At 44.9% G+C, this 20,946-nt stretch overlaps 1 protein-coding gene across 11 annotated transcripts in view; it reads left to right on the top strand.

Moving 5' to 3' along the window:
* CCDC125 (coiled-coil domain containing 125) overlaps positions 1-20,946 on the top strand; it is a 53,860-nt gene that overhangs the window by 29,200 nt on the left and 3,714 nt on the right. For all 11 annotated transcript variants that reach the window (XM_028849485.2, XM_078004830.1, XM_015140177.3 and 8 more), the window contains 5 exons: positions 530-612; positions 4,953-5,068; positions 9,612-9,719; positions 12,185-12,359; positions 20,182-20,312. In XM_028849485.2, the coding sequence (XP_028705318.2) occupies positions 530-612; positions 4,953-5,068; positions 9,612-9,719; positions 12,185-12,359; positions 20,182-20,312 (613 nt within the window). The remainder of the gene's footprint in view (positions 1-529; positions 613-4,952; positions 5,069-9,611; positions 9,720-12,184; positions 12,360-20,181; positions 20,313-20,946) is intronic.

Raw genomic sequence — 20,946 nt, 5'->3', positions numbered from 1 at the left:
AGCCTAGGTAAAAGAGCGAGACTCTGTCTCAAAAAGAAAAAAAGGAGTATGTTTAAAATCTTGGCTCGGCATTATGGCTCACAACTGTAATCCCAGCCCTTTGGGAGGCTGAGGCGGGCTGATCACTTGAAGTCAGGAGTTTGAGACCAGCCTGGCCAACATGGTGAAACCCCGTCTCTACTAAAAATACAAAAATTAGCTGAGTGTGGTGGCAGACACCTATAATCCCATCTATTTGGGAGGCTGAGGCAGGAGAATCACTTGAACCCAAGAGGTGGAGGTTGCAGTGAGCTGAGATTGCGCCACTGCACTCCGGCCTGGATGACACGAGTGAGACTCCATCTCAAAAAAAAAACTTACCACATTCCTTTAAATTGTTTTTATTTTTGTGATACATGTAAATTCCAGACTATTTTGAAGTAGGAAAAACTATATTTAGATTTTTGTGTTCCAATTATGGCAATAAAAATATTCTCACTCAGCAAGGAAGTTTTAATGTTTTAGTTATTTGAAGGCTACTTTTTTCCAGGCTAAACTGTGAAAATGCAGTCCTCAAAGAGAATTTGAAAGTGAAAACAGAAGAAATTAAAATGCTAAAGTCTGACAATGCAGGTAATGATGATTTTTGTATTAAGAGCACATGTATCAATAAAGATAACATGCTAGTATTTTGAAATAATATACATTAAGCGTAATGGAATAAATGTATCATTTAGGTTTTTTAAATTTAAGAACATTTATCAAGGTGAAATTCACACAACATAAAACTATTTAAAAGTGAACAATTCCTGGCTGGGTGCAGTAGCTCACACTTGTAATCCCGGCACTTTGGGAGGCCAAAGCGGGTAGATCATCTGAGATCAGGAGTTCAAGACCAGCCTGGCCAACATGATGAAACTCAATTTCTACCAAAAATACAAAAATTAGCCAGGCATGGTGGTGCACACCTGTAGTCCCAACTACTCATTAGGCTGAGGCAGGCAAATCGTTTTTACTCTGGAGGTGGAGGTTGCAGTGACCCAAGATTGTGCCTCTGCACTCCAGCCTGGACAACAGAGTCAGACTCCATCTATTAAAAAAAAAAAAAAAAAAAGTGAACAATTCTTGCCAGGCACAGTGACTCATGCCTGTAATCCCAGAACTTTGTGAGGCCAAGGCAGGAGGATACCTTGAGCTTAGGAATTTGAGACCAGCCTGGGCAACATAGCAAAACCTTGTTTCTTTTTTTTTTTTTTTGAGACAGAGTCTCACTCTGTCGCCCAGGCTGGAGTGCAGTGGCGCAATCATGGCTCACTGCAACCTCCGCCTCCCAGGTTCGCGCCATTCCCCTGCCTCAGCTTCCCAAGTAGCTGGGACTACAGGCGCCCACCACCATGCCTGGCTAATTTTTTATATTTTTAGCAGAGACGGGGTTTCACTGGGTTAGACAGGATGGTCTCGATCTCCTGACCTCGTGATCCGCCCACCTCAGCCTCCCAAAGTGTTGGGATTACAGGCATGAGCCACCGCGCCCGGCCTGCAAAATCTTGTTTCTATTAAACAAACAGGCCGGGTGTCGTGGCTCACACCTGTAATCCCAGTACTTTGGGAGGCTGAGGTGGACGGATCACGAGGTCAGGAGATCGAGACCATCCTAGCTAACACAGTGAAACCCCATCTCTGCTAAAAATATAAAAAATTAGCCGGGCATGGTGGCGGGCACCTGTAGTCCCAGCTACTCGGGGGGCTGAGGCAGGAGAATTGCTGGAACCCGGGAGGCGGAGCTTGCAGTGAGCTGAGATTGTACCACTGCACTCCAGCCTGGGCGACAGAGCGAGACTCCGTCTCAAAAACAAACAAACAAACAAACAAACAAAAAAAAACTGAACAAATAACAACAGAAAAACCAAAATTAGCCAGATGTGGTGGCACTGGCCTGTAGTCCCAGCTACTTGGGAGGCTGAAGTGGGAGGATTGCTGGAGCCCAGGAGGTTGAGGCTGCAGTGAGCAGTGATTGTGCCACTGCACTGCAGCTTGGGTGACAGAGCGAAACTCTGTCTCGAGAAAATAAATCAGCAATTCAGTGGCATTCACAAAGTTGCCTAACCACCACCTCTGTCTAGTTCCAGACAGTTCCACTACTCCAAAGTAAAATCTCATACCCATTAAGCAATTTCTCACCATTTTCTCCTTTTTATTTAGTTTTCACTTGAAGCAAAATGATAGAGCACCTGATATTTGAAGAACCTAAGTAGAAATGATATATATATATATGTGTGTGTGTATAATTTGTATGTTATATATCTCTTATATAATGGTCTACCTTATGATGAAAGTGATGCAAGGATACTAAGATAGTTGATGTTACCTTTTTTTTTTTTTTTTTTTGAGATGGAGTCTCACTCTGTCGCCAGGCTGGAGTGCAGTGGCTCAATCTTGGCTCACTGCAACCTCCGCCTCCTGGGTTCAAGCAATTCTTCTGACTCAGCCTCCTGAATAGCTGGGATTACAGGTGCACGCCACCATGCCCAGCTAATTTTTGTATTTTTAGTAGAGATGGGGGTTTCACCATTTTGGCCAGGACGGTCTCAATCTCCTGACCTCGTGATCTGCCTGCCTCGGCCTCCCAAAGTGCTGGGATTACAGGCGTGAGCCACCGCACCTAGCCTTTTATTTTTTGAGACGGAATCTCACTCTGTTGCCCAGGCTGGAGTGCAGTGGTGCCATCTCAGCTTACTGCAACCTCCACCTCCCAGTTCAAGCGATCCTCCTGCCTCAGCCTCCCGAGTAGCTGGGACTACAGGTGCCCACCACCATGCCTGGCTAATTTTTGTATATTTAGTAGAGGCAGGGTTTCACCATGTTGGCCAGGCTGGTCTCAAACTCCTGACCTCAAATGATCCACCCATCTTGGCCTCCCAAAGTGCTGGGATTACAGGCGTGAGTCACTGTGTCTGACATGATGTTAACTTTTTACATATTTTATTTATTTATTTATTTATTTATTTATTTATTTTCACACAGGGTCTTGCTCTGTTGCCCAGTTTGGAGCACAGTAACACAATCTCAGTTCACTGCAACCTCCACTTTCTGGGCTCAAGAGATCCTCCCACCTCAGCCTCCCAAGTTGCTGGTACTACAGGCGTGTTCCACCATGTCCAGCTAATTAAAAAGTATATTATTATTATTATTATTATTTTGAGACAGAATCTCACTCTGTCACCCAGACTGGAGTGCAGTGGCACAATCTCAGCTCACTATGACCTCCGCCTCCCAGGTCCAAGTGATTCTCCTGCCTCCACTTCCTGAGTAGCTGGGATTGCAGACACCCACCACCATGCCCAGATTTTATATATATATATATATATATATATATATATATATTTTTTTTTTTAGATGGAGTCTCGCTCTTGTCACCCAGGCTGGAGTGCAGTGGTGCAATCTCACCTCACTGCAACCTCCTCCCGGGTTCAAGTGATTCTTCCACCTTGGCCTCCCACGTAGCTGGGATTATAGGCACCTGCCATCATGCCCAGCTAATATTTTTGTCTTTTTGTAGAGACGGGGTTTCACCATGTTGACCAGGCTGGTCTTGAACTCCTGACCTCAGGTGATCCGCCTGCCTCGGCCTCCCAAAGTGCAACATTAAAAAAAAAATTTTGTAGAGATGGGGGTGCCTCACTTTGTGAGGGCTCAACTACTGGGCTCAAGCAATCCTCCCACCTTTGCCTCCAAAAGTGCTGGGATCACAGATGTGAGCCCCTGCACCCAGCCCTAAAAACTTAGAGAAGAGGCTAGTTCTTTCTTCTTAGCAGAAATTAAAGAGGTGGCTTGAAGAGGACAAAACACAAGCCAGGCACTGTTGCTCATGCCTGTAATGCCAGTGCTATGGGAGGCCAAGGGGAGAGGATTGCTTGAGGCCAGGAGTCCTAGACCAACTTGGGCAACATAACGAGACTTCTCCTCTACAAAAAATAAACAAAAATTAGCCAGGCATGGTAGCATGCACCTGGCTCTTTTTGGAGAGGGAGTCTTGCTCTGTCGCCCAGGCTGGAGTGCAGTGGTGCAATCTCGCCTCACTGCAACTTCCTGGCTACTTGGGAGGTGAAGGTGAGAGGATCCCTGGAGCCCAGGAGTTTGAAGTTGCAGTGAGCTATGATTGGACCACTGCACTCCAGCCTGGGTGACAGAGCAAGACCCTGTCTCTTAAACAAAGAAAAGAAAGGAAAAAAAGAAGAAAAGGACAAAAAAAGCTCTAAATTAGGTCCTGGGGCTGAGAGCAGCACTTTATGCTGTGTCTTAGCTGAGTCGTATAAATGCCTCCAGCTGAAATCTGCACACACAGCTGGTGCTTCTCAGCACCAGGGACTCCAGCTGATAAGGTTGCCTCCTGTGTTACGTAAGTTCAGGACAGAAGCTGCTCACAATCACAAGTCCTCCCCTTCTGTCCTACACTCCACCCTGCAGTGACGGGGAAAAGACTGTTTTCTGCTCCCCAGTAGACAGCAGGACCCCTCTTGTTCTAAATGTTTGCTTTGAGATCTTCTTGTGAAAACTCCTAAAACAAAAACCTGATAGAGCTTGGATAGCTGGTATGTCTGACAGGAATACAATATATGAGATCTCACCATCCAGTTTTCTCACTAACCATAAAGTCTCTGAATAATTTGCTTTTACACATTCCCTTTTGGAAAATCCTTCAAAGTTTCCAAGAGGAAATAGGAATCCGACTTCAGTTGCAAAGTTAAGATGCTTTTCCATACATGGAAATGACATCATCTCATCTAGTATTACATATATATATGATCTTACATGATACTCACTATTCTATCAGATAGGTTTTCTGAATGGAGCCAGATCTTGTGGGCAGTGTACTGCTTGTACGAAATGAATATGTGATGTTGGGGTAACTAGATTGGATAAGGCTGGAGTTAGGCTTCATAATGAATATTTTCTCATATGGCCCTTCCTAGTTTTGAATCAACAGTATTTGGAGGCCCTTGCCATGCTTGATATCAAACAGCAGAAGATGGCTCAGGAAAACATGTGCTGTGATAAAAGTGGCTTTGCAGAGGCTTCAGGTCTTGAGGTAGGTAAAGCATGTGGAAAAGCTGGACACAAGGGACATTTTCTACTTCCCTTTTCTTTGCCCCATCGCCTTTGTGTACACGTTCTAGGATAGCACATACTTAGCAATTTGAGGATGAGAGTGAGAGAGGCCCCTGGGTTTGCCCAGGTCGGCTCTTCCAGTCTTGCTGGTTCCATGCCCTTCATACAGGACATTCTTGGACATGAGGGCATGTGCTGGCCACTTCTGCCCCATTTATTTCTTATCTTTACGGTCCTAGCAGAAGCTGTGTTGGTAATGTCTCACACCTGGGTCGGGGCTTACCATTTGAGTGCTTTCGTACACATTGTTGTATCTGATCTTCATCGGAGTCTTGTGAGGGCTGCAAAGCAGGTGTTATCCCCATTTTAGAGAAGAGGAAACTAAGGCTCAAATTAGTTCAGTTACTTTCCTGAGGTGGCAAGGTCAATCTGTGGTAAAGCCAGGTTCAGAACAAAAATCTGCTGGTGCAATGCCAATGGCTGGCAATGTGGGAGTTTGGCTAATGAGGTCAGAAGGGGCCTGGGACTCATACAAAAATAATGGAGCAGTAGAGTGAGAGGGGGCAGCCATGCACTTATTGTAGAACTTAGGAAAAATTGGTAATAATAATAGCAAATACCTGCAAAGTCCTGAACAAGTTTAGATGATGTTCTAAGTGCTTTACATACATTGATATATTTAGTCCACACAACTACCCCATAAAGTGGGTACTGTTATAATCCCCACTTCACAAATGAGGTAACAGAGGCATTGAGGGGTTAAGTAATTTGCCTGGTGCCGCACAGCTAGTGTGTCGTGGAGCTGGGATTTGCAGCCTGTAGACTGAGCTTAGAGTCTGCGCTTTTGAACACCCTGTTCTGCTGCCATGGGTGGAAAACTAGTGTAATAGCAAAAAGAAAAAAAAAAAAAAATACAAGAAACAGCTTAAAGAAAGTTTAGGGACAGGGTGTTTTATGATACTCTTGAGTAGACTGTGGGCCAGCCTTACCTCCAGCCAGGCAGGAACAAGGGCCCTGACCCAGCTGATGAGGGAGCACTGAGGTAAGAAGTAGCACTGGGAGTCAGGGGTCCTGGCCGAAACCTGTCATGATTTATATTGGCCCTTCCCAGGTCTTGCTTGCTTTTGGCAACTTAGGCATGGGCGGTTATCAGGAGTAGGAAAATGAAAAGGGAAAAGACCTTTCTGCCACAGATCCACCATTTGTACATTCAGCTCAACTGAAAGCTCACCCCGTGCCTCACGGTTATCGCTGATGTGAGAAAGAATGTTCTGAAATGGCCTTTACACTAAGGGAGGCAGTGGAATTTTACTCTCTGAAAAGCCTCTAAAATAGGATTATATTTTATGTCAGCTCATCCATGTGAAATGTACAGCAACAGGAAGATGCTTAGATAACAATTTTATAGTAAATTCGACACAAAACTTTAATTTTTTTTTTTTTTTTTGGTTTTGTTTTGTTTTTGAGACAGGGCCTCACTCTGTAGCTCAGGCTGGAGTACAGTGGCACAATCATGGCTCTCTGCAGCTTAGACCTCCTGGGCTCAGGTGATCCTCTGACCTCAGCCTCCCAAATAGCTGGGACTATGGGTGCACACCACTATTACACCCAGCTAATTTTTTTTCCTTTTTTTTGTAGAGACAAGGTCTCATGTTGCCCAGGCTGGTCTCAAACTCCTGGGCTCAAGCTATCTGCCTGCCTCTGCCTCCCAAAGTGCTGGGATTACAGGTGTGAGCCACCACACCTAGCCCATATGAAACTTTAAAATATATGGGCCGGGCGCGGTGGCTCGTGTCTGTAATCCCAGCACTTTGGGAGGCAGAGGCAGGCAGATCACCTGAGGTCAGGAGTTTGAGACCAGCCTGACCAACATGGAGAAACCCCGTCTTCACTAAAAATACAAAATTAGCCTGGCGTGGTGGCGCATGCCTTTAACCCCAGCTACTTGGGAGGCTGAGGCAGGAGAATTGCTTGAACCTGGGAGACTGAGGTTGCGGTGAGCCGTGATCACGCCATTGCACTCCAGCCTGGGCAACAAGAGCAAAACTCCCTCTCAAAAAAATAAATAAATAAGTAAATAAATGTGGCACAGGCTGGCTGCAGTGGCTCATACCTATAATCCCAGCATTTTGGGAGGCTGAGGCAGGTGGATCATTTGAGGTCAGGGATTCGAGACCAGCCTGACCACCATGGTGAAACCCCATCTCTACTAAAAATATAACAACAACAAAAAAATTAGCTGGGTATGTTGGCACATGCCTATAATCTCAGCTTGAACTTGGGAGGCAGAAGGTGCAGGGAGCTGAGATTGCACCACTGCACTCCAGCCTAGGTGACAGAGCGAGATTCCGTCTCAAAAATAAATAAATAAGAATAAAATAAAATATATGGTGCACTATGTTGTATGATGCCCCTGTGAAATTGGTACATACTGGAATATGTTGGGAAAGTATTTGTGGTTAGCTTTCTGTTTGAGACGGAGTCTTGCTCTGTTGCCCAGGCTGGAGTACAATGGTACAATCTCAGCTCACTGCAACCTCCACCTCCCAGGTTCAAGCGATTCTCCTGCCTCAGCCTTCCAAGTAGCTGGGATTACAGGCACCCACCACCATGCCCAGCTAATTTTTATATTTTTTAGTAGAGGTGGGGTTTCACCATGTTGATCAGGCTGGTCTCGAACTCCTGAACTCAGGTGATACACCCGCCTCAGCCTCCCAAAGTGCAGGGATTACAGGCATGAGCCACCATGCCTGGCCCACTTGTGGTTAGCTTTTAAAGTGGAGTTTTAAAAAGTAAAATTATTATACTACTTTTCTTCAAACTACAGTGGTCAACCAAGTGTCAACCAAAAATAATCAAAGGGATCAGAATCTATTATTTATTTATTTTTGTGACAGAGTTTCACTCTTGTTGCCCAGGGTGGAGTGCAATGCACGGTTTCAGCTCACTGCAACCTCTGCTTCCTGAGTTCAAGCGATTCTCCTGCCTCAGCCTCCCAAGTAGCTGGGATTACAGGCATGAGCCACCACGCCTGGCTAATTTTTATATTTTCAGTAGAGATGGGGTTTCACCATGTTGGTCAGGCTGGTGTCGAACTCCTGACCTCAGGTCATCCACCTGCCTTGGCTTGCCAAAGTGCTGGGATTACAGACATGAGCCACCACGCCTGGCCAGAATCTAGTTTAAAGAGTTTATTCAAGCACAAAAGTTGAGGATGGATCACCCAGGGAGGCACAGATTCCAAAGAAGTCAGTGTTTTAGGCCGGGCGTGGTGGCTCACGCCTGTAATCCCAGCACTTTGGGAGGCCAAGGTAGGCAGATCACGAGGTTGGGAGATCGAGACCATCCTGGCTAACAAGGTGAAACCCCGTCTCTACTAAAAAAATTCGCCGGGCATGGTGGCGGGCGCCTGTAGTCCCAGCTACTCGGGAGGCTGAGGCAGGACAATGGTGTGAACCCGGGAGGTGGAGCTTGCAGTGAGCTGAGATTGTGCCACTGCACTCCAGCCTGGGTGACAGAGCGAGACTCTGTCTCAAAAAAAAAAAAAAAAAAAAAAAAAACCAGCCGGTGTTCTAAAGTGTAGAAGTTTGGGCTGGCTTATATGGACAATGTTTAGGGAAGTTTAACAGAATTCCAACATCCTTTGATGCTATGGTTTAGTGCATAGTTACAGAGATCTTATTAGTTGAGGTGATTGTTTTCTTTTGGGGAAGGTATATTTAACATTCCACACTGAAAATGTAACAGCCCTGGGGTTCTTTTGGAAGTCATCTAGTCTGAGTTAGGTATAGGAAAATAAGACAGCTAATCTATAACAGAGGTCAGTGATGGAAGCAGAAAGGTCTGGTCTCTGGTCTCTCCTCCTCATTTACAGAACGAGAGCAACAAGGAAGAGGGTTACTCTCTAATCTAGAAGCAGAATTTCAAACATGCTGCCTGACTCAGTCTCCAGGGCTTAACTTCATCCTTGGCATAAGTTTGGATGGTGCTAAAGTTCTATTCTTTTACACGGGAATGAATCATATTTAAAAAAATTTTTTTAGGAGTGGAGGGATGACTGTTTTTCTCATTGATATATTTAAATTCCCTTGGCATTTCTGAGTAAATGACTCTCCTTAGAGGAAATTGGCAGTAGTGAATGCCGGGCATCAGGGCCACTGTCACAGGAAAGGTGTGCTGTGGATGTTAGTGTTAACCATATTGTTAGGCTAAACTCCTGCCAAGGACTCAGACCTATAGGAGAGTGGTGCCAGGATTAAAGGTTTTAAGAGTGAGATGAAGGAAAGTGAAATTCCCTTCTGTGTTCTAAATCATGACATTCTTTTCGTTGTTTGTAGTTAATTTCCATTTGTATTCTAAGATCCCAGTCTCAGCTTTCTTCTATTTTTTTTTTCTTTCCAGTTTTTTTGGATCAGATGCCTGAGTAGTAGTGTGCATGGGTATGTGCATAAATGCCCCTGTGTTTGTGTGCAGCTAAAACAGTGCAACACTTAGTAACAGGAGCAATGTTTTTCAATTCAAAGCTTGCAGTCCTCGGAGCCTGCCTTTGTCATGGGCCCGGAGGGAGCCCCTGTTCTTGTGCCAGAATGGCAGCGTCCACTCGGAAACTGCTTCTTCAGCTCAAACAAGAGGTATTGCATTATCGCAACAGCAAAAGCTTTAGTTTTGTTTCTCTGTTAATAGCAGCATAAATGGACATGTTTGCAATAATTAACTTCATTTTAGTAGTTATTGACTATGGAACTTATGCTTAGTTTTTATGTGATAGCATCAGCTTATCAACTGGATTTTGTTTACCTGGTTCCAAAATACAAATATTAATAGTACTTGGGACAGGGTGCAGGGGTTCACGCCTGTAATCCCAGCACTTTGGGAGGCTAAGGCAGGCAGATCACCTGAGGTCAGGAGTTTAAGACCAGCCTGGCCAACATGGTGAAACCATGTCTCTACTAAAAACACAAAAAATTAGCCAGGTGTGTTGGCAGGCACCTGTAATCCCAGCTACTTGGGAGGCTGAGGCAGGAGAATCCCTTGAACTGGGGAGGCAAAGGTTGCAGTGAGCCGAGATTACACCACTGCACTCCAGCCTAGGCAACAAGAGCGAAACTCCTTCTCCAAAAAAAAAAAAAAAAAAAGTACTTGGCATGATATTTGAAGCCTAAAGTCGTTTGCCTAAGTGTATAATTAATATTCCTAAAATTTATATTGTTCTCATCTGTACATGGCCCTAAAATTACTATATAATAGAAGGAAAATGTACATTTATGCTTAAAATCACTAGGATCAGCAACACTGATTAATGGAGAGATAAGCATGGAGTGTATTTGAACAGCAGCAGCAAGGCACAGTGAAAGGAACCTTTGTACCAGCCAGACCTAGGTTTGTATCTTTGCTCCACCATTTAGTAGCTGTGTGGCTTTGGACAGGGTAGGTCTCAGTTTTCCTACTATGTTAAGTAGAGGGTAATAACTACCTTGGATGGTTTTTGTGAGGAAATAGACATAACATGTTTAGCACAGCACCAGGAACATGCCAGACATTAATTCAAATGATAGCTGCCATTATATTTGATCTTTACGTATAAATACAGTAGTACATAGACCATAATTCTAAAATGTTTTACCTTTATTGAAGGTATGGAATTTAAAGTCCTTAGGCGTGGCAAACCACCATGGCACGCGTTTACCTGGGTAACAAACCTGCATCCTGCACCTGTATCCTAGAACTTAAAATAGAATAAAATAGGACACAATTAAATTTTTAAAAATTAACGTGGTTTTTTTGTTTTTTTTTTGTTTTTTTTGAGACGGAGTCTCACTCTCTCGCCCAGGCTGGAATGTAGTGGTGCAATCTCAGCTCACTGCAACCTCCGCCTCCTGGGTTCAGGTGATTCTCTGCCTCAGGCTCCTGAGTAGCTGGGATTACAGGCGCCTGCCACCACTCCCGGCTAATTTTTGTATTTTTAGTAGAGACGGGCTTTCACTGTGTTGGCCAGGCTGGTCTTGAACTCCTGACCTCATGATCCGCCCGCCTCGGCCTCCCAAAGTGCTGGGATTACAGGTATGAGCCACCGTGCCCAGCCAAAATAAAGTCTTTAAAGTATATAGGAAAGCCAACAGTTGGACAGTAGCCATTCATTAAGAAAAACATGAGGGGAGAATGGGTTACGCCTGTAATCCCAGCACTTTGGGAGGCCGAGGTGGGAGAATCACTTGAGCCTAAGACGTCACAGTTACAGTGAGCTATGTTCACACCAGTGCACTCTAGCCTCGGTGACAGAGTGAGAGAGCCTGTCTCAAAAACAAAAACAAAAAAAGGCCGGGCGTGGTGGCTTATGCCTGTAAACCCAGCACTTTGGGAGGCTGAGGCAGGCGGATTGCCTGAGCTCAGGAGTTCGAGACCAGCCTGGGCAACACAGTGAAACCCCATCTCTACTAAAATACAAAAAATTAGCCAGGCATGGCAACATGTGCCTGTAGTCCCAGCTCCTTGGGAGACTGAGGCAGGAGAATTGCTTGAACCCAGGAGGCGGAGGTTGCAGTGAGCTGAGATCGTGACACTGTACTCCAGCCTGGGTGACAGAGCAAGTCTCCGTTAAAAAGAAAAAAAGAAGAAGAAGGAGAAGGAGAAAGTAGAAGAAAAGAAAAAGAAAAACATGAGATTACATTGATCAAAGTCAAGGTCATCTATGAGAAGTATTTGAAAGGTGGTATTCATCATTATTTTCAGTGGTGTGGTCTGGAATGGCCAAAGCTGAGTTGAAATGCAGCCTTTGGCATCCTCCTATCTTTCATGCTGGGCCCTTTCTCCAAGGACTTGAGCAGGACACACACACAGGGCCTGCATGGGGTAGTGAGGTCCAGGGGTTAGATTACCAGGCAGTTGACAGGCATCACAAGGGAAACTGCTGATAATCTGGATCAGAGTAAATTGCTGCTGCAGAAGTAGCAAGTATTAATTAGTGTAAGCAGATAAACTAGATCAAACACAGGCAATAGACCAGTGCTAGGCGGGGAGATTGCATGTGTTAATTTGATTCAGCAAGAATTGCTCTGGTTTTGCCTCTAACACCTCCCAAACTTTCTTTCAAAAACAGTTGGAACTTTTGCAGAAGAGTAAAGAAGAAGCTTACATGATGGCAGATTCTTTCAGAATTGCATTTGAGCAACAATTAATGAGAAAAAATGACCAGGCACTACAATTGACACAAATGGCTAAAATGTGTAAAAAAGCAACAAAATGGATGAATTGGAAGCACCTTAAAGAGGATGGTAACTATGAATTATAATGGCAATAAGTAGGTGTAATTTTAGTTGTTTTGTTTATAATACAAGTTGATAAAGCACACTTAATCCAGTGTGGGCAAATATAATTGAAACTTCACATATGGTTATGGTTTACTTAAATATTTAGCAACTATGGAAAAAAGGAGTCATTGGATATTACATGTGCAGATGAACTACTGGAATCCACAAACCATAACATAACAGGAATATCCCTTTTCTAGTACTCTTCTGTTTCATTTAAATAAGACCATGTTTAGTGCAAAAACTTTAAAATAAAAGTGCTCGGTGATTAAAGGGAGACTGCCAAGAAGGAAGTAATGTGAAAAATGTCATTGAAACATGACATTAAATGGATTTATCTAATTAAACTTTATTGAAATGTATGCTTCTGAGAAGGAAATTGAGGAGTACAGGAAAAACCTTAGGTTGGACAAATTAGTAAAATATTCTTAGAAAAAATGAAGCAGAAATTTAGGTTTAGGTTTTGGTTCATGAGCCCATCAAAAGTTTATGGCCAGGCCGGGTGCGGTAGCTCACGTCTGTAATCCCAGCACTTTGAGAGGCCGAGGAGGGTGGATCACCTGAGGTCAGGAGTTCAAGAACAGCCTGGCCAACATGACAAAACTCCATTTCTACTAACAACACAAAAATTAGCCGGTGTGGTAGCACACGCCTATAATGCCAGCTGCTTAGGAGGCTGAGGCAGGAGAATCACTTGAACCCAGGAGGCAGAGGTTGCAGTGAGCTGAGATTGTGCCACTGCACTGGCACGATGAGACTCCATCTCAAAAAAAAAAGTTAATGATCAATTGAGTATTATTATATCCATGTATTAAAAAATATATTAAAATAGCATGAGAGAAATGAAGTAGATCTTCCAGTATAAACAAAGTAGCTGTTATTTTTTAGAAATCTTAGTTTCTCTTAGTTGATATCAATTTTTATTTATCAGTATTCTGTAGAATTCATATTGCTTCAATTTAAAATTCAAATTATAATTTGAAGCCATTTATCAGTTGAGAAAGAGTCAAGTGAAGTTTATAAGAATTTTAAATGTTTTGTAGAAAACTTCTAGGATGACTGTATTTCTAAATATTTGCTTATCTGTCAGATCTATAATTCTAATTCTAATATCTCTTATATTCAGATGAATTTAGAAAGACTAATACACATATCGTAATATTTAAAATGATCTTAAGGGAACACCATCATAGAAAATATTTAAAATGAAACCTGGCCGGGCGCAGTGGCTCACACCAGCACTTTGGGAGGCTGAAGTGGGTGGATCATTTGAGGTCAGGAGTTTGAGACTAGCCCAGCCAACATGGTGAAACCCTGCCTCTACTAAAAATACAAAAATTAGCTGGGTGTGGTGGCAGGTGCCTGTAGTCCCAGCTACTTGGGAGGCTGAGGCAGGAGAATCGCTTGAACCTGGCAAGTGGAGGTTGTGGTGAGCCAAGATTGTACTACTGCACTCCAGCCTGGGGTAAGGAGCAAAACTGTCTCAAAAAAATAAAAAATAAAAAAAGAAACCTGGCCATGCACGGTGGCTCACACCTGTAATCCCAGCACTTTGGCAGACTGAGACGGGCAGATTACCTGAGGTCAGGAGTTCGAGACCAGCCTGGCCAACATAGAGAAACCCCATCTCTACTAAAAATACAAACATTAGGCCGGGCACGGTGGCTTACACCTGTAATCCCAGCACTTGGGAGGCCGAGGCATGTGGATCACGAGGCCAGGAGATAGAGACCATCCTGACTAACATGGTGAAACTCTGTCTCTACTAAAAGTACAAAAAATTAGCCGGGCATGGTGGCAGACACCTTTAGCCCCAGCTACACGGGAGGCTGAGGCAGGAGAATGGTGTGAACCCGGGAGGCAGAGCTTGCAGTGAGCCAAGATCACGCCACTTCACTCCAGCCTGGGCGACAGAGTGAGACTCTGTCTCAAAATAAATAAATAAATAAATAATACAAAAATTAGCTGGGCATGATGGCACTCACCTGTAATCCCAGCTACTCGGGAAGCTGAGGCAGGAGAATCACTTGAACCTGGGAGACAGAGGTTGCAGTGAGCCAAGATCGCCCCACTGTACTCCAGCCTGGGTGACAGAGCGAGAGACTGTATCTCAAAAAATAATAATAATCATCATAAAATGAAACCTTTATAGTAGATAGCCATTTTGTTTGAAATATTTGTTTTCAAACAGTATATATTACTAATCATGTAGGAGTCAGCTGTTACGAATTTTAGTTTCGTTAACTAAGCTTTCCTCCTTTTCTTTGCTGGAAAGGGTAAGAAGTGATGCAGAGGGATGATAGAAATAGAAGCAGTAAATCAGAACTACAGAGTAGGGAAAAGCAGACCATAGAAGCTACATGTTTGGAGTGTTCATTAGATGGAAGCCAGGGCAAAACAGGAAAATATAATGTTTTATAACACTCATTCTGAGAAAGTCATTCATATTATCCTGAAATTAATTTCTAAAAATGTTTTCTGACGTGAAACTTTTGAGAAAATATAATGGCTAAATTGTCAACAATGTTTTAGCTTTTTTCTTTTTTGTTTTAGACAGGATATTGCCCTGTTGCCCAGGCTGGAGTGCAGTGGTGTGATCATGACTCACTGCAGCCTCTACCTCATGGGCTCAAGCAATCCTCCCACCCCAGCCTCCCTAGCAGCTGGGACTATAGGCACGTGCCACCATGCCAGGCTAAATGTTGTATTTGTTTGTAGAGATGAGGTCTCACTATGTTACCCAGGCTGGTCTCAAACTCCTGGGTTCAAGCGGTCCTCCCTCCTCAGCCACCCAAAATGCTGGGATTATAGATGTGATCCATTGCACCTGCCCAACAGTGTCTTATAATAAATACAAAATAATGTATTTAGATAATATGGTCATTTTCTATAATAATCTCGATGGTGCAACTTTAATGTTCAACCCAGAGTAGGTGATTTTGCCAGGGAAAAAGCTAACATGGTCCATGTATTTAGCCTTTTAGGAATCAGTGGAAAATACTAAGAATATGGACCACATCTATGTGTAGATGATCTTCCTCAGACACCTCCTCTCAAGCCCTTGAGAGCAGGTGGATTGTAAACTCCTCTTTGAGGACAGCCCTGGTGTTTTGTGCTAATTGAGGGCAGATCTTCTTAGAAAGTCAGATTGTAAATATTTGTTTGTTTTGATAGAAGTGGAAAGAAAAGTGACGGGAAAAAGAAGAGACAGGCCGGGCGCGGTGGCTCACGCCTGTAATCCGAGCACTTTGGGAGGCCGAGAAGGGCGGATCATGAGGTCAGGAGATGGAGACCATCCTGACTAACACGTTGAAGCCCCGTCTCTACTAAATAATACAAAATATTAGCCGGCTGTGGTGGTGCGCGCCTGTAGTCCCAGTTACTCAGGAGGCTGAGGCAGGAGAATGGTGTGAACCCGGGAGGCGGAGCTTGCAGTGAGCCAAGATTGCGCCACCGCACTCCAGCCTGGGTGACAGAGTGAGACTCCCTCTCAAAAAAAAAAAAAAAAAAAGAAAAAGAACAAGAAGAGACAAAGGGGAAAGTCAGGGTTAAAGTAATCTTAGTCTTATGAAAGCCAGTCAGGCCCTGTCACCAGCATGCAAGGCCTGCCACCCTGCATGGAGCTTGGCCATTAGGATAGTGCAGCATAGACAAAGCTGCATTTTTCTCAGGAGCTAGATTCATACTCATTTCAGCACTTGAGAATATGTTCCTTTGATGTTCCATAATTCCTGATTTTCTCAGTGTAAGAGACAGGAGAAACCAAAGTGTCTTCCTGTTCACACAGCACTCACCACTCAGCTCAGTGCTTCTGACACCAGATGTTGAGGGTGGGGGTTCCCCACACACCAGCTGGGTATCCTGTCATTTCCTTCAATTCTCCCACTGTCCACCTGGAGTTAGAGTCAGATCCCGTAGGTTAAAGGCTCAGTCCCACAAGGTGGCCTGCACTCCAAATGCCAATCAAAAGCACGGGGTTGTCTCCGCCTCTCCTGACTGGCTGTATGTACGCTGGGACTCCCATGTCACCCTCTTCAGGCTCCACTGATTTGCTAGGACTCCTCACAGAACTCCGGGAATCACTTCCGTTTACCAGTTTATTATAAATGATCTTACGAAGGATGAAGATGAACAGCCGGATGAAGATATGGACAGGGCAAGGCACGTGGGAAGGGATGCTGTCTCTGGCGCACCACCCCTCAGGAGCCTCACATGCTCAGCTCTCTGGAAGCTCCCCAGACCCTTTTGGGTTTCTATGGAGGCTTCATTACAGGGACATGGTACATCATTGGCCGTTGGTGATCGACTCAACCTTCAGCCCCTCTCTCTTCCCTGGAGTTTGGGGGCTGGGGCTGAAAGTTCCAGCTTTCTTTCTTTTTCTTTTTTTTTTTTTTGAGATGGAGTCTCGCTCTGTTGCCCAGGCTGGAGTGCAGTGGCGCGATCTCGGCTCACTGCAAGCTCCGCCTCCCGGGTTTATGCCGTTCTCCTGCCTCAGTCTCCTGAATAGCTGGGACTACAGGCACCCGCCACCACGCCCAGCTAATTTTTTGTATTTTTAGTAGAGACGGGTTTTCACCATGTTAGCCAGGATGGTCTCGATCTCCTAACCTTGTGATCCACCCGCCTAGGCCTCCCAAAGTGATGGGATTACAGGCGTGAGCCACCACGTCCGGCCTGAAAGTTCCAGCTTTCTAATCACAAGATTGGTTCCCCTGACAACCAGCCCCCATCCTGAGGCTATCCAGGAGCCCACCAAGAGCCTCATAGAACAAAAGATGCTCCTATTACCCAGGAAATACCAAGGGATTTAGGGGCTCCGTGTCAGATGCTCCTAGCACTCAGGAAATTACACTCTTAGGAATTGTGTGTTAGGAACTGGGGTCAAAGACCAACTATGAGAAAAAATTCACCTAACACCCCTATCTACTAGGATTTTAGGAGTTCTATGTCAGGAACTGAGGGCAAAGACCAAACATATATTTCTTATATTACAATATCACACTTAGCTATTGACAAACCTGAGGAAGATTCCCACAAAAAATACAATTCAGAGGGGAATTGCTACCAATATTTGAGTTCCAGTAAGGCATTGAGAGAGACTGAAGGCAGAATTTTAAATAATTGATTTAGGCCAGGCATCGTGGCTCATGCCTGTAATCCCAGTGCTTTGGGAGCCTGAGGCAGGAGGATTGCTTGAGCTCAGGAGTTTGAGACCAGCCTGGGCAACATAGGGAGACCCTGTCTGTATTTAAAAAAAAAAAAAAAATTAGCCAAGCGTGGTGGTATATACCTATGGTCCCAGCTACTAGGGAGGCTGAAGTGGGAGGACCGCTTGAGCCTGGGAGGCTGAGGCTGCAGAGTCATGATCCCACCACTGCAGTCCAGCCTGGGTGATGGAGTAAGACCCTGTCTCAAAAAAAAATTGATGGCCGGGTGCGGTGGCTCACACCTGTAATCCCAGCACTTTGGGAGGCCGAGGCGGGCGGATCATCTGAGGTCGGGAGTTTGAGACCAGCCTGACCAACATGAAGAAACCCCGTCTCTACTAAAATACAAAATTAGCTGGGTGTGGTGGCACAAGCCTGTAATCCCAGCTACTTGGGAGGCTGAGGCAGGAGAAACGTTTGAACCCAGGAGGCAGAGGTTGTAATGAGCCAAGATCGCGCCATTGCACTCCAACCTGGGCGACAAGAGCAAAACTCCATCTCAAAAAAAAAGAAAAAAAAAAAAAATGATTAATCTCTCACAGCTTTTATAAATCTATACAAGTTTCGGTAGTTCCTTCTCAGTTTCTCAGTGACAAGACTTTAATTCATTTTATTGGTATATTTCAGTAATCTGAAGATGTGCGGGGTAACACAGATTATTTTTATGTTTTTTTTTTTTTTTTTTTTTTTTTGAGACGGAGTCTTGCTTTGTCACCCAGGCTAGAGTGCAGTGGCCGGATCTCAGCTCACTGCAAGCTCCGCCTCCCAGGTTCACGCCATTCTCCTGGCTCAGCCTCCCGAGTAGCTGGGACTACAGGCGCCCGCCACCTCGCCCGGCTAGTTTTTTGTATGTTTTAGTAGAGACGGCGTTTCACCATGTTAGCCAGGATGGTCTCGATCTCCTGACCTCGTGATCCGCCCGTCTCGGCCTCCCAAAGTGCTGGGATTACAGGCTTGAGCCACCGCGCCCGGCCTCAACTTTCTTTTTGATATGGCAGTTTAGACAAGTTTTCAGAAGCAGTTTATAAGCATACTTCTTTTTTTTTTTTTTTTTTTTTTGAGACGGAGTCTTGCTCTGTGCCCCAGGCTGGAGTGCAGTGGCGCAATCTCGGCTCACTGCAAGCTCCGACCCCCCGGGTTCACGCCATTCTCCTGCCTCAGCCTCCCGAGTAGCTGGGACTACAGGCGCCCGCCACCTCGCCCGGCTAATTTTCTTGTATTTTTAGTAGAGACGGGGTTTCACCGTGTTAGCCAGGATGGTCTCGATCTCCTGACCTCGTGATCCGCCCGTCTCGGCCTCCCAAAGTGCTAGGATTACAGGCTTGAGCCACCGCGCCCGGCCTATAAGCATACTTCTTTCTTTCTTCATTTTTCACTTTTGGGGGTTTTTTTTTTTGGTCTTAAACTCCTGGGCTTAAGCAGTCCTCCAGACTGCCAGCTTGAGCCATCACACTGAGCTATTGCTTTTTTTAGACTGAAAATAGGGACACAGATTCATCCACTCACCAAAGTGTCAGTTTCTCTGCCTTCTGTTTGCCACAGCTCCTCATGGAAGGGGTCAGGGCCACCCTCGTCACTGTGGTCTGTCAGGATTGGTGGGAAGGGGATCTCCCCTCATCTGCTCTCAGTTTCCCAGTAAACCACTTTTGGAGAATATTCCAAAAACATTCTTGAAATTTTCCTTGTACAATCTGAGATTTTGTGCCTTCTGCAAATTACTTCCCTTCAATGGATGAAGAAGGACATCAGTGATGTCAGCACGTGAAATATTAACTATTATGCTAATACCTGGGCAGGGCCTTTGACAATTGTGGTATTTTTGTTTTGTTTTGTTTTGGTGGTGGTAAGATATATCTGAAGTTTACTATTTGAACTGTTTTTAAGTGGCATTAAGTACATTCACATTGTAATGTTACCTTCATCACCATCCAGCTCCAGAGCATTTTCATCTTTCTTTACAGAGACCCTGTCCCATGAAACGGTAACTCCTCACTTCCCCTTCCCCAGCCCCTGTGATTTATTATTTAATGGCACAGTTCCCTGAGGAGAAAGTAATACTATTCTCATTTTAGAGATGAGGAAATCAAGCTGAGAAAACTCACCCGAGGTCATACAGTTAGTAAGTGGCTAAATGAGGATTCAAGTCCAGGTCTTTGCGGTTCAGAAGCAGAGTTTGCATGGCTCAGAGACCCCTGTGGCCTGCAGACATGTTTTGTTAGGTCTGCTTAGTGTATTCAAACAGTAAGACTAGTGGCTGACATTTAGAATTGGAAGATGTCATGACAGATCTGCATTTGTGGCTGCTCTTGAAGACTGTGATGATCCAGTGACATGGACTGCGTTCTTGTGTGGCCTCTGCGTCAGCTGGCGCTGAGGGGCGGCTGTGCCGCATGGCAGGGCGGCAGTCTTGCTGCCTCTCACCTGCATTGCTCCTGGCTCTGAAGGCCGTGCTCTGCCCACTACATTCCACTGTGTGCTCCTGGACTCACTTGTCCTAGAGGTCAAGTTACCTCTTTTGCTGGAAGTATATCAGTGAAGATATTTTAATGTCTCAGCTGGATTTTCATGTTCAATTTTAGGATTTCCATCACCAAGGATTAAGAAGACCTTTGGGCAGAGACTCCTGGGTATGCTCCCTTCAGAAAACAGTTCTACGAGGATGGAAGACCAGGACAGTCCTCAAGAGGTCCTTAAGATGCTCATAGATTTGGTTAGTGTCTTTGCTTGCTTTTATTTTGCAAGTTATGATTAAGCCAAGCTTGTCCATCCCACGGTCTGTGGGCTGCATGCAGCCCAGGACAGCTTTGAATGTGACCCAACACAAATTCGTAAACTTTCTTAAAACATCATGAGATCTTTTTGAGATTTTTTTTTTAGTTCATCAGCTCTCATTAGTGTTAGTGTATTTTTTTGTTTTGTTTTGTTTTGTATGTTTGTTTTTTGTTTGTTTGTTTGAGACAGAGTCTCGCTCTGTCACCCAGGCTGGAGTGCAGTGGCGCAATCTTGGCTCATTGCAACCTCTACCTCCTGGGTTCAAGTGATTTTCCTGCCTCAGCCTCCCGAGTATCTGGGACTGCAGGTGCCCACCACCATACCTGGTTAATTTTGTATGTGTTTTTTTAGTAGAGACAGAGTTTCACCATGTTGGCCAGGCTGGTCTTGAACTCCTGACCTCAAGTGATCTGCCCGTGTTGGCCTGCCAAAGTGCTGGGATTACAGGCGTGACCCACTGCGCCCGGCCAGTGTTAGCGTATTTTGTGTGTGGCCCAAGACAATTCATCTTATTCCAGTGTGGCCCAGGGAAGCCAAAAGATGGGACACCCCTGGGTTAAGCTAATCTATTT

The sequence above is a fragment of the Macaca mulatta genome, chromosome 6 (genome assembly GCF_049350105.2).
Source record: "Macaca mulatta isolate MMU2019108-1 chromosome 6, T2T-MMU8v2.0, whole genome shotgun sequence".
Taxonomy (NCBI): Eukaryota; Metazoa; Chordata; class Mammalia; order Primates; family Cercopithecidae; genus Macaca; species Macaca mulatta.
The sequence above is the reverse complement of the archived record's forward strand: the minus strand, read 5'-3'. Positions and strand labels throughout refer to the sequence as shown.